The sequence below is a fragment of the Neolamprologus brichardi genome, chromosome 11 (genome assembly GCF_056152115.1).
Source record: "Neolamprologus brichardi isolate AB-2024 chromosome 11, ASM5615211v1, whole genome shotgun sequence".
Lineage (NCBI taxonomy): Eukaryota > Metazoa > Chordata > Actinopteri > Cichliformes > Cichlidae > Neolamprologus > Neolamprologus brichardi.
Window position 1 is genome coordinate 29841498 of NC_142114.1, and position 13903 is coordinate 29855400.

Below are 13903 nucleotides of genomic sequence, written 5' to 3' on the forward strand. Positions count from 1 at the left end.
GCTAAAATTGCCCCTACTCCAAACATTGTGGTGTGTCTACTGCTGCACTTGAACGTGTCCTCACCCACAGCATCTCATCATGATATAATAGTAGCAATAGGTCTGCAGTGGATAAGAAGGATTACAAAAATTCAGTCATGGCAGTATAAAAGACAACTTTCATGCCTGAAAATGGGTCAGAGGTGAAAAGTTGTATTTTCTGGCTTTGAAAAGTATCATGTTGAAAATGAATCTTCCTTTAACAAACTGAACAATTTCTGTTAATCAGAGGTGGAACAACCATTTGAATTGCACATGTCTGTCATTTGACCTCTGTTTTTGCCAGGTAGAAACGATGGAGTCTCTCATTCAGCTGCTTTTAGAGACACTGGGGAATCTGAGTGACAGCGAGCTCATGGACTTAAAGAAAGGCCTCAAGAGGAAATATAACTCAGCCGTCCCATGGAGGTTGCTGAAGGTGGCAGACCCGCAGGACACAGTGTTTTTAATGTTACAGGCTTATGGCCAACAGTCAGTGAAGAAAACCATGGAGGTTTTAAAGGAGATGAAGATGACGGATCTGACTCAGCAGCTGTCAGACAGCAGCTCAGAGCCAACAAGTAAGTAAATAGATAAAAATACCAAAACTTGTTCTCAACATATGTTCATATTGTCAACAGAAAAATTTAAAATGAGAAAACGAGTAGTTAAAAAACTATTTCTATTTCTTTTATTTCCTCTTTGTATTAGAAAAGCAACTGGATGAACATCTGTCTGCACTGATCCACAAAGTGAGCATTGTCCCTCATCCTCTCTGTGCAGAGCTCAGCTTTTATTCAGTAAGATGCAGAATGACAATCATAATGTAATCAATTAGACTGGATAGCTCTTTGGGTGGCTCGGGCCCATCGTCCTGTAGGCCCACCTCCTGCAGGGGGCAGTGCAGTGGGTGTGCTTAACATGTACTGAGTGGTGGTCAAAGGCAGAGACCCTTCTTATCCAATTCTCAGTTATATGTGTGTCCTCAAAAAAGTGATTCATTTGCCTGAATAATAATAATAGTGGTCTAAGGAGCTTGGAAAGAAAAGCGTGTGAGTGGGTGTTAAGGCGTCTGGGAAGGATCTCATTGGCATCCTCGAGGATGCCAATGTACACACGGCTTATGACACCAACTGTCTGTCATCTATAATCCAGTTTTGAGTTCCTTCCCAGACGCCTTAACGCCCACTCACATCCTGGGCCATCTGACCTCAGGAAATCACATGATAGGGTGGAGCCAGGTTTCACAGTGAGCTCACCTGAAACTCTGGCTGATTGTGACCCACACCCGTTTTCACAACTTGGCTCATGTGATTAGGTAGAGGATCATCAGGGGGTCCTTTTGTCCCTCTTTGGGGGGAAACTCCCACAGGGCTTAAATCTGGGACTCTCCACCATTTGACCTTAGAACTGAAGAAGCTTCTCGGATGAAGGTGAAACATCTTCAAGCAACTTAAAGAAGTCCAGACGCTTTTCTTTGCAAGCTCCTTAGACTACGATGACCTGGATGACTGAAAACCTTCACAGACAATAATAATAATAATAATAGTGAATACACAGCAAGGTCTTCACACTGTGAATGCTCAGGCCCTCGTTACTAAATGTATTTGTGGTTTAGGTGATCATCAGAAAAATCATCCATTATCATAGAAATGCCTAATGTAATTGCAAAAAAATGTCTTAGTGTGTAAATTATATATTTTCTTCATAAATGTTGGCTTTTTTATCTTTAAGTTTTTAGAGAAAACATGATTTAAATGTCTTCAATTAGTTTTAATATTTAAAACAGCAACAGAAACATTAATATTTAATTTTTCTTTATGAATGTTTGAATTTTCCAGCTTGCAACAATGGCAGCTGTTAAAGATCTGCTTCCAGAAACACGGGAGGATTTGAGTGATCAGGGTCTCAAGGAGTTCATGTGGTTCCTGCAGTTCACATGTTTTCAGAGGGGCCTTCCACAATTTCCACCGAGTACAAACAGAAAACATATAGTGAACGCGATGGTGCAAACATGTGGCCAACAGTCTGTGGAGGTAACCATTGATGTTTTCAGGGACATGCAGAGAACTGATCTGGTGCAGAGGCTGTCAGAGAGCAGCTCAGGACTCAAAGGTAAGAGAATAATTATCCCTAATAAAAAAATTATCAAGAGTTGATTCAAAATCTTTGAACCAAGTCACAAAAACTGAACAATGGAAGCTTTTTTGTCTTCCTGAAAGAAGGGAGGAGGATTTATTTCACTGAAGTGTTTAATAATAGATATTGTTAAATAAAACACAGACAGTAATATTAAGATTACAAACGACTAAATTCTTTCCTTACACACTTAATTGTTTTCTGATCATTAACCCTGACGTTAAATAAGTTATGAATGGATTTAAGGTGGACGACAGACACTAGACAGACAATCATTGGGGAGCCTAAAGAGAGCAAATGAAGTAATAGATGGATGAGGTGTTGTTCACAGCCGGCACCTTTCTAACTTTGCCAGCATCAGCTTTAAAATCTGTACCTGATCCTGAGAGTTGTTGTTGTTGTTGATATGTGGCGGCTGAAAAGCTGCAGCCGTGTGTGTTTGTAACAGCAACCGAGTGTAAGTATGAATAAAGATTGTGCTGAAAAGCATTAAACTGTGGACGAGTCTGCTGTGGAGCTACTACACTTTCTTTTCTCACGGTAACCATGATATTGTAATATTTCTCCCAGAGAAACTCTTTGTGGATGAATACTGGGCTGAGCCAGAAAGTGAGTAATGTCACCTATGACTGTATTTAAATGATGCAGCGTTCACTGAACATGTTCGGTTTAAAAATCTCAAACGTAGAAAAGATAAACAGAAAGATTCAATTTATCAGGTTGGAATAAATGTTAATCAGGTGTGTAATTATCACTTACATCGTTTGCTTGTAACTGTGTCTGGTGTAATCTAAACATTTATGAGACGTTGATGAGATGGAAAAAAAAAACTGTAGAAAAGTCGCATTTACCTTTTTTTTTTCTCAGGTAGAAACATTGGCGTCTGTTATTGAGCTGAGTTTGGAAACCCTGGCTGGTCTGAGTTACTGGGAACTTGAGGTTTTCAAGGACGTCCTGTGTAAAATTGATTACAAACATTAGTCAGACATCCAAAGAATCATCTACATGAGGACAGACCTGCAGGACACGGTGTTTTTCATGGTCCTGACTTACGGTGAGCGGTCAGTGGAGGAGACCATGGAGGGTTTAAACGAGATGAAGGGGACTGATCTGGCTCTGAGGCTGTCAGACTGCAGCCCAGAACCCAAAAGTAAGACAACAAAGATGAAATAAGTTAAATGAACTCTGGTGGTTAAGATGTCTCATAAGGAAAGTTTTTGTCTTTCATAAAAATATTGTAGAGAAAAGACAGATTGTTGTCCAAATCAGAATTTATGAGTATTCAAGGAACAAAAAAGTGACAAAAAGTGACTCCTTCAGTCTGAGAGACTGAATAACACAAACAGTGTCTATCATAGTTGAGCTTTAAATGTAATGTTGAAGATTATACAACTGTCAGTTGGTAAGTAAGTGTCTTGTGAGTGACTTTGAGCACTTTTCTCCTCAGAGAAACACTCTGTGGATGAACGACGCTCTGCACTGATCCACAAAGTGAGTCGTGTCACATCTCTGATTCAGTACAAGACAGCAGGCTGAAAGTCAGAGGACTAAAGTATCATCAGTTCTCATGTTGAGTCATTTTTCTCATGATTTCTGCTTTTTTGTGATTATGAGAAATCATACTGAACTTTCTAAAAGAGCTTATTTGGATAAAATGGATAAATAAATAAATGTCCTGCAAATTAAATGACTTTTCCAGGTGGCAGCTGTGAAACAACTGCTTTTGGAAGCTTTGAATGATTTGAGGAATTCCGAACTCGAGGAGTTCAAGAGATTCCTGAAGTCAATTTTTCTTTGGATGAGTCTGTCATACAAATCACAGAAGCTGAGTCCATCATCAACCAGAGCAGATGTAGTGAATCTGATGGTGGATGAACTTGGTCATCAGTCTGTGGAGGTGACCAGAGAAGTTTTCATGCGCATGAACAGAACTGATCTGGTGCAGAAGTTACCAGAGAGCAGCTCAGCATCCAGAGGTGAGACCAACATGCATGAGTGTAAACTCTGTGTCATCAACAGGTTTTTGTGTTGGTGGTGTCATGGTGGTGCAGTGGTTAGCACTGTGTCCTCACAGCATGAAGGTTGTGTGTTTGAGCCTCCTGGTTGGCTGGAACCTTTCTGTGTGGAGTTTGCATGTTCTCCCTGTGCCTGCATGCTTTTCCTCAGAGTGCTCTGGTTTCCAGTCCAAACACATGCTTGTTGGCTTTATTGCTGGTTCTAAATTAAATGTGGGTGTGAAAGGTTGTGTGTCTGTTTAAAACCTGAGGTGGACAGGTGTACCCTCTCTCATTATCACAGCTGGGAACCCCCAGTTACTTTGGTTGGACAGGATGGAGGGTTTCTTTGTTGGGTTCTTATGTCATTTTATTTAGTTTCACAGGATTTTCTCTTTTAAATCATCTGTGTCGTCTGAAGGCTGATTCTACTTGGATGTGTGATGATGTTTGAATCATCAGAGTTGATTGTAAATGTCTTTCCTCCTCAGAGAAACACTCTGTGGATGCACATGAAGCTGCACTGTTGAGGAGAGTGAGTGTGACTTTAACTCAGCTTTCATTCAGTAGATTCAGGCTGTAAATCATCCTCATCTTGAACGTTATACACGATGAAACAGACAAAACATCTTTGAAACTGGATGCTTCTCACAGTGTTAATGTGGAGTCTGCAGCAATAATGTTTCCACTGATGACAGAGTGAAGGACTCCGCCCTCAAACCAGCGTTCCTCCCTGTACCATTGTTAATTCAGTGGGTTGGTTTCGCCCCCTGTTGGCTCTCCAGGAAACTGCAGGTCTTCCTGGTCGTTGACAAATGTTTAGTGAATAACAGAAACACACAGTATTAAAGATTTATACCGTCTGTGGTAAATTACAGCTTAAAAACTTGCGTGTTCAGTCAGACATAAGTAGCTCTAGTTAGCATGTGAATGTGATGTTTACTTTGGATTATGGAACTTTTTATTATTATTAACGGATTCAGTATTTATTAAACTCGGTGTATCCGTTGTTGCTTTGGAGATGTAGAGACTGATTAAAGAGACACGACGTCACTCTTTCTACTCATACCTGAGCCAAAGGTAACGTTGATGGAAAGGCGGTAACATCTATTTCAACTCGGTTTATTTCTATGGCGCAAAATGAGAACAACAGTCGCATCAAGGCGCCTCCGTTATTCAGGCGGGCTGACAGCTGGCAGAAGAGAGACGCAGAAAAGCGGAAGTGTTTCCGCCTCAGCGTTTAAGGAAAGTGAGAAAAAGCAGCGGGAGAACAGTGCCTCACACTAAGCTGCTTCACAAACACTGAAGAATGATTTTCCATCAGCAGTGATTCCAGGTGTTCACATTTTACATGAAGTATTGAAGGTAAGCGCGGCATTAAGTTCTGCTTCCTCCTGGAAGTTCACATTCGTAGTTCTGCTTCCTTGTTGGGGGAGTGCGAAGGCCCTCTAGTATCTGCTCTGTTTCTGTTTCTTCTTATTATTATTCAGGCAAAACAAGTGCCTGTTTGAGGGCCTAAACATGCTCAAAAACTCATGAAGTTTTGCACACGCATCAGGTCTGGTGAAACATTTCGTATTTTAATGGTTTTACATATGAGCATTGGAAAACGGTTCCATAGCGCCACCTATTTGGGTTTTGATTGCATAACCTTCATATTTGGTCAGTGTCAACTACACACCTGGGCCATGTTAAATTGCGGAGCTTTTGAGTTTTCGGGACACTTTGGGGTACAGTATAGTGATGGGTGACATCTGCAACCTCAAATTTCTCCAGGACTTTTTTTTTTTTTTTGCCTGTCCCGTTTGGATCTTTAGCATCAGAATTGTTGCCTGAAGGCCAAGAAAGATGCTTTACTTTACCAATTAGATCATCGTGGCCTTGCCATATTTGTCCATTTGATTGACCTTTATTATAATTATGTATTTATTTTATTTTTGGTTGTTACAGACGGGACAGACATAACTGGGGGATACGACAGGGAGAAAGAATGAAAGAAAGAGAGGGAGAGAAAGAATTTTTATTTTTATTTTTTTACCTGGATCACCTGTTGAGAAAGACAAAAGAAAACAAGCAGAAGAAAACGAGAGCAATAGAATAAACAACATCATGATGATCTATGGGAATATAACAGTAAATACTAAATGTTAAACATTATTGTGCAGCACGTAAGATCGACAGCGCACAGTGTGCTTTGAGGTAGGAGCCAAAAAGGGTGTAGTTTGTGTGTGTGAGCACCCGTGTGTATACCTGTGAGCATGAACGCGCTTGTTTTTAAAAGGTTTCTTCATGTAAGTAAATAAAAGCCTTGTTAAGAATTAAAGTGTTTCTCACCTGTGAGAATCTAGAGGGCTTTTAATTTGAAAGAGTTTGTATAAACCAGGGGTGGGCAATTCATTTTCGCAAGGAGGCACATTTGAAAACGAGACTGTTGTGGAGGGCCTTTCCAACAAGCTGAACTCAAACTCACACACTCACACACTCACACACTGCTGTGGGTTGCATGTTTTTATTACACAATTTTATTCAAGCTGATGTTTGACGTTCACGTCCAATCACAGTTTTTCATGAAAAGTAACAAACGTCCATGTCAGTAATGTTGTCATTAGTGAAATACAAAGCAGTCAGTTTCCATCCATCAAATGAACAAACAGCAGACATGCTGTCCTTCATGTATAATATGATTTCTTCATTTTCCAGGTGGTAACTATGACGACTAAGAAGCTGCTCATTGAAACACTGAACCAGTTGAGTCCAGAGGACTTTGCTGAGTTCAAGTCCCTCATTGAACTGGAGAAAGATCTATCATCCAAGCCAAGGGGCCGACTGGAAACGGCAAACACACAGGATGTAGTGGAGCTGATGGAGGAGACGTACAGAGGAGAGAGTGTGGAGGAGACCAGAAAGGCTTTAATGAAGATGAACAGGACTGATCTGGTGCAGAGATTATCAGGTATCACCTCATGAAACGCAAATAAGAGAACAAAGACTTAAATATGTGAGAATACTGCATATAGTTTATCACATTCATATGAAACCAGGTGCTGACTGATAGAAAAATCTCTTGACTCTGTGTTGTGTAGTGAATGATGAACAAAAACGTTTATATTTTAGTGCTGCTTTTTATAACGTGGATTAGAGCAGAATATGTGCAGGTCAGGCAGGTTGGCTCATTACAGGAGGCTCAAACACAGCACACTACAAAATAATAGCAGCTTCTAGCCGGTGTGCAGTGATATTATGTGACTGTTTCAGGACTTCACAATTACAACAAACCACTGAAACTCTTCTTATTAACAGTTAGACAGTTACAGAGGTCACATGCTCTGTATAGCGGTCGCACACATGCACCTAATGATCCCACACAGTGCAGTGATCCACTGCCTCTGAGAGAGGGCGCCATTGAGCCAGTAAACATCACTAATCCATTGTGGTTATTATGGAATCACATACAACATAAACACTGTTACACAAGCTCAGTTACAGTATTTTGATCAGAACAAAAACATCCAACATCATTCAACATGGTTGAAAAGTCTTCAAGCAGCTCTACAGGTTATAATTATGTCACTATTAACCCTCATCACACTGACTGAAGTCTGTGGTAGATTTTTGTCATACCTCACAGATGTTTTTTTCTGTCATTTAAATTTTTAATGAATTTGTCAGTTTGTTGCTAATGTTTCACACAATTTTCTATTTCTGCTTTGATTGGTGCTTCTTTAAAAATACAAATGTTTTTAGGTCTCAGAGGACTCCAGTCAAACAATTCCACCTTTACAGTTTTAATAAATGGGACTTATTAACTGTATTCTGAATTTATTCAGTTGCAGCTGGTCCTAAATTAAAGTAACACACAGTATCTAGTATCTGTCAGTGTTTATAAAGAAGAAAGACTCAGATGCCATCACTGCCTTCATCGTCTGGATGGGGAACTTTCCAGACTAGAAGTTATCAGAATGTTGGAGACGTAGCTGCATCTACTGTACCTGAGAGAGCTGGAGTTCTCTGGTCACGCAACCCAAATCAAGGAAGCATGTAACAGACACGCATGTGCAGCACGCTTTGGAAAGACAAAGCGCTTCATGGAGTCATGACCTCCAGCTCTCACTGGGGCAGTTTGAATCTGAATGTGCAACAAGTGGGTGAAAGTAGCACCTCCAAGTTTTAGGCCATGGTTCTCAGCTGGTAAAGGGTGGAGTGCTCACTCCAGGTCACGGACGAGTTCCCCCATTTGGAGGAGTTTAAGTATCTAAGGGTGTCGTTCACAAGGGAGGGGAGAGTGGAGCAGGAGATTGACAGATAGATTAGTGCTGTGTTTGCAGTGATGTGGATGCTCTGCTGATCTGCCCTGGTGAGGAGAGAGCGGGCCCTGATGTTTTAAATTTGTACACAGCAAATTCAAAAATGTTAAATGTTTTGGTGTTAGTAGTCTTAGAGTTAATTTTACTCTAAGTAGAGTCACATTCTTTTAATGTAACTCTGAGGTGTAAAATGATAGTAGTTAAAATTGAGTGTTAAAAATGAGTGTTTCTATTTCAAATCTGGAGGTGTTACAATGGAAACATTAACTCTTGACCTCTTAACTCTGAACTCCTACAGGGGCTATGACACTAATAGAGTAAATTCACAGACTCCGCCCCCAGCACGGCTCCAATCGAAGCTGAAGTGAAGCCGTTTCAGAACATTTTGCTCTACATATTTGAGTTGTTTGCCATGCTTGGTAAGTCATTTTTTCAAAGATTGTTTCAATTATTATTATTAGCTTTTACTTCTGTGGCTCTTTGGAGTTGAGACAAAGCTGTGTGGAAGGCATTAGCCATGTTACTCGCTGATAGCATAATATTCAGTTTTAGCTAGCTGAAAGGTATCGTTTGCGGGCAAATACGACACGAAAAAAGCTTGCAGGTGAATTTTCAGTCAAACCTTTGGTCAAATACACCTAAAACAATGTCTAGAATGTGAAATGTTGGTATAATGGTGCTACTTGAAGCCTGAAAACGATCTCCCATAATAAATTTTCCCTGGGGTGGGGAGATGCAGACCGCCCCGACTCCGCAGCAGCAGGGAGGCCCCACACTTCAGACCCCAGTCGGACGGCCAGCTTCTCCTCCTAGACCCCCCCCCCCCCCCCCCCCATGCTCCAGCAGGCCGCAGAGAACGGGGGTGTGAAGACTCCAAACCTCCCTCCGCCCGCTCATATGTAGTGTTGATGCATGTGTGTTCTAAGGTGCATTTAAAACCCAGGAGGGCATGGAGCTACCTGCCAGAGAGCAGCAGGTAAGCGCATAGCCCCTCCGGCTAGCCCTCAATGTCTACGTGTATTTAAAATTGAGAGGTGGGCAACGACGCCAGGGGTGGGGTTGTACATCCTGATGGTCTTTTGGAGTCCGTGTAGTGTGCCCACCCCCAAGATCCTATATGTACAGTGGGGCAAAAAAGTATTTAGCCAGCCACCGATTGTGCAAGTTCCCCCACTTAAAATGATGACAGAGGTCAGTAATTTGCACCAGAGGTACACTTCAACTGTGAGAGACAGAATGTGAAAAAAAAATCCATGAATTCACATGGTAGGATTTGTAAAGAATTTATTCGTAAATCAGGGTGGAAAATAAGTATTTGGTCACCTCAAACAAGGAAAATCCCTGGCTCTCACAGACCTGTAACGTCTTCTGTAAGAAGCTTTTCTGTCCCCCACTCGTTACCTGTATGAATGGCACCTGTTTGACCTCATCATCTGTATAAAAGACCCCTGTCCACAGCCTCAACCAGTCAGACTCCAAACTCTGCCATGGCCAAGACCAAAGAGCTTTCGAAGGACACCAGGAAAAGAATTGTAGACCTGCACCAGACTGGGAAGAGTGAATCTACAATAGGCAAGCAGCTTGGTGTGAAAAAATCAACTGTGGGAGCCATTATCAGAAAATGGAAGACATACAAGACCACTGATAATCTCCCTCGATCTGGGGCTCCACGCAAGATCTCATCCCGTGGGGTCAAAATGATGATGAGAACGGTGAGCAAAGATCCCAGAACCACACGGGGGGACCTGGTGAATGACCTGCAGAGAGCTGGGACCAAAGTAACAAAGGTCACCATCAGTAACACACTACAACGGCAGGGAATCAAATCCCGCAGTGCCAGACGTGTTCCGCTACTGAAGCCAGTGCATGTCCAGGCCCGTCTGAAGTTTGCCAGAGAGCACATGGATGATACAGCAGAGGATTGGGAGAATGTCATGTGGTCAGATGAAACCAAAGTAGAACTTTTTGGTATAAACTCAACTCGTCGTGTTTGGAGGAAGAAGAATACTGAGTTGCATCCCAAGAACACCATACCTACTGTGAAGCATGGGGGTGGAAACATCATGCTATGGGGCTGTTTTTCTGCCAAGGGGACAGGATGACTGATCCGTGTTAAGGACATAATGAATGGGGCCAAGTATCGTGAGATTTTGAGCCAAAACCTTAAAATTCCATCAGTGAGAACTTTGAAGATGAAACGAGGCTGGGTCTTCCAACATGACAATGATCCAAAACACACCGCCCGGGCAACAAAGGAGTGGCTCCGTAAGAAGTATTTGAAAGTCCTGGAGTGGCCTAGCCAGTCTCCAGACCTCAACCCCATAGAAAATCTGTGGCGGGAGTTGAAAGTCCGTGTTGCTCGGCGACAGCCCCAAAACATCACTGCTCTTGAGAAGATCTGCATGGAGGAATGGGCCAAAATACCAGCTACTGTGTGTGCAAACCTGGTAAAGACCTATAGTAAACGTTTGACCTCTGTTATTGCCAACAAAGGTTATGTTACAAAGTATTGAGTTGTATTTTTGTTATTGACCAAATACTTATTTTCCACCCTGATTTACGAATAAATTCTTTACAAATCCTACCATGTGAATTCATGGATTTTTTTTTTTCACATTCTGTCTCTCACAGTTGAAGTGTACCTCTGGTGCAAATTACTGACCTCTGTCATCATTTTAAGTGGGGGAACTTGCACAATCGGTGGCTGACTAAATACTTTTTTGCCCCACTGTATGTGTTATGAGAGTGTGAGTGAATGTCTAAGTTGTGAGATAAAATTGAGGCACAGGCAGCCAGAAGGGGACAGAGGGGGGGATGCCTCCCCTGCACCCTGGTGACACACCCTTACCCCAAGGCCTCAAGGAAGAGGGAGGCAGCTGGAGATGGGGAGGGAAGGAAGGGAGGGGCAAGTGACCCCTCTCTGGGGCCAGCTCTCCCGCTGACCCCAGTAGGCACCCCCATACTCCGCAACCCGCCAGGGAAAGGGGACCCATGCCCATCGGGACCGGGGCCCAGTACAGCAGCGCCGCCCGACCCCACAGAGCCCGAGACAGCCCTCCCGACCCCACCACAGAGAAAACTGCACCCACCCCGTCATCCACTCATCTTCCAGACTACACAAGACAATAGACGCCCAGGCTGAGATCTTCCTCCACCTCTCCTGTATCTCCCCCTCCTGCAGAGGGTCCACAGGAGGGTCCGACTGGGTCCTCTCCTGCCAGCACACAGCCGCTCCTTGACACCCACCCCCTGCATGAGACTGTAGGAGCACTTTTACACTCACAGCGTAGGAAGGAGCGCTACCGCAGGTCATTCTCAGCAGGTTATCTTACTCATCAGCTTGTTTGTTCACTGTGCATTTCACCAGAATCACACACACCCCGTGCACGCACACACATACACACACACACACACACACACACTTGTACATTTCTCTGTACACTTTTATACATATTTCTGTTCATTGTTACCTGTATATACGTCCACGTCAGGTGTTGAGGAACCAGGGCACCCTGACGAGAAGTGGGCTACTGGAACAAGAAGGCATCGGTGGGCAAGAGACGAAAACAGGGCGTTGTTGGAATGCTACTACACAAGTAACCCCGGCGGAAGGGGCTACATGAATAGGATGAGGGACCTATGGATTCTTCGATACCTAACATCCACAATGACGGCGAAACAACTAGTAGCTCAGTGTTCCAACATTCGAAAGAAGGGGCTGCTTTCACAGCTAGAGATTGACGAGGTACAACATAAATGCTACGGCAAGGAGGAGTCAGGACGCCAGGTCAGGGGGGAGATATCATCACCCCCACCCGAGATTGGGTACATAGCCCCAAGTGCGACAGGAGAAGGATCGTTGAGTGCGAGAGGAACTGACCTGAAATATAGGATCATGGCCAAGCTTGAAACCTGGATCCCCCAAAGCCGGTTACCAAGATTACGTGAAGTACCCTCAGAAGGTCTGCTAGAGGATGTTAATGCAGCACTACGGACAATACCTACAACCACGATTACCGACACTAACTGATCGCTGATCTACAATACGGCAGCAGTGATCAGTGAGATGCTTGGCTACAAGTTGAACAGCCATAAGGGGCAGTACCCTCCATGGAGAAGGAGGCTAGAGGGCAAGATCAAAGTAGCACGGAGGGAGGTTAGCAAACTAACGGAGTTGCAGAAAGGTGCGACAAAGAAGGTGCATAAGAAATACAGCAAGCTGTCCATACATGAGGCCTTGGAAACTGCCAAGCAAAGACTCACAGCCTTGGCCAGCCGCTTGAGGAGGTACACCAGAGAGTTAGAAGGCAGGAGAATAAACCAGCTGTTCTCCACAGAACCAGCAAAGGTGTACTCTCAGTGGCAAGGGAACAATAATAAGAGAACAGCACCACCAAGGCTGGAGACGGAGCAATACTGGAAGAGCATATGGGAGAAGGACGCAACCCATAATGGCAATGCTCAGTGGCTAGTGGATCTGAGGGCAGACCATAGCGACCTCCCTGAACAGGGTCCAGTAACCATCACAGTGGCAGATATCCAAGAAAGGGTGTCCAGTATGAAGAGTTGGACAGCACCAGGGCCCGACATGGTTCACGCCTACTGGCTAAAGAAGCTGACTGCACTCCACGAGCGTCTGGCAGCACAAATGAACCAGCTGCTAGTTAACGAGGGACACCCGGAATGGCTAACCGAAGGTCGGACGGTCCTGATCCCCAAGGACCCCAAGAAGGGACCAGTCCCCTCCAACTACCGACCAATAACCTGTGTTTAAACATGAAGTAGACTACGTCCACAACAAGTCAATACAGCTGTAAATGTGGCCAATTATCAATCTATTACCAATCAATAACAAAAGATAGCTTTTATTTTCTGCATGCTTTTAGTCAACCACTCACCCATTTTCAACCCCAGAAAATTCCTTCTCCTCATTTAATGAGTCTGTCCTCCTTCCGTGCCCTGGTAACTGGTCCATCCAGAGCCATATCATCTTGAAATATACATACAACAAGCCAAACCACACCTTGGTCACACCAACCCTTTTCCGCCATCTTAGTCTGGACTCTCAAAGGTGACTTTAACGCTGACTATTCCGACAATCCATTTTATAACATTTCCTGGTCAGATTAGCCAATCCCTGCACACTGGAATAAACATAATCAACATGATCAACATTTTTCCTACGTGTTATTTCACCATCTTATTGATTCCAACGCTCCATCCTTATGTGGTTTGCTATGTTATTAATGTTTGAAGAATTTTTCATGTCTGGGGTCAAATTTTAAGAATTTGACCATACGTGAAATTGATGATGTTATCACCCCCATCGGGGCTTACCTTTCCCACTTCTGATGATGATATTCCTCCCTATTCTTTGCAAGTACCCCCTTTTGGTGGCGAGAAACTGTTGGCGTGGTCAAGTGGGTGCTGTGGAAAACAAAAGCTCAG

At 43.4% G+C, this 13903-nt stretch overlaps 2 protein-coding genes and 1 pseudogene across 2 annotated transcripts in view; all 3 read left to right on the forward strand.

The window, feature by feature from the left end:
- The first annotated feature begins 161 nt into the window (after positions 1-161).
- On the forward strand, positions 162-2774 carry LOC148100708 (uncharacterized). Its single transcript, XM_087847994.1, has 5 exons — positions 162-182; positions 326-599; positions 730-770; positions 1860-2133; positions 2728-2774. The coding sequence occupies exons 1-5, from the start codon at positions 162-164 to the stop codon at positions 2772-2774; spliced, it is 657 nt and encodes a 218-aa protein (XP_087704120.1).
- A 43-nt stretch (positions 2775-2817) lies between these two features.
- LOC148100709 (uncharacterized) lies at positions 2818-5438 on the forward strand (annotated as a pseudogene).
- Positions 5225-13903, forward strand: part of LOC118455002 (uncharacterized) — a 37017-nt gene continuing 28338 nt past the window's right edge. Inside the window, exons 1-2 of the mRNA XM_087848529.1 lie at positions 5225-5516; positions 6852-7104. Of these exons, the coding sequence (XP_087704655.1) occupies positions 6861-7104 (244 nt within the window). The 5' untranslated portion in view covers positions 5225-5516; positions 6852-6860. The remainder of the gene's footprint in view (positions 5517-6851; positions 7105-13903) is intronic.

Bases quoted from the DNA above. Each gene is read 5' to 3' on its own strand.
- LOC148100708 (XM_087847994.1), top strand. From the start codon at position 162: ATGCCTGAAAATGGGTCAGAG. The intron at 600-729 runs GTAAGTAAATAG...TCTTTGTATTAG, and splicing joins CAGCAGCTCAGAGCCAACAA to AAAAGCAACTGGATGAACAT. The intron at 2,134-2,727 runs GTAAGAGAATAA...TATTTCTCCCAG, and splicing joins GAGCAGCTCAGGACTCAAAG to AGAAACTCTTTGTGGATGAA.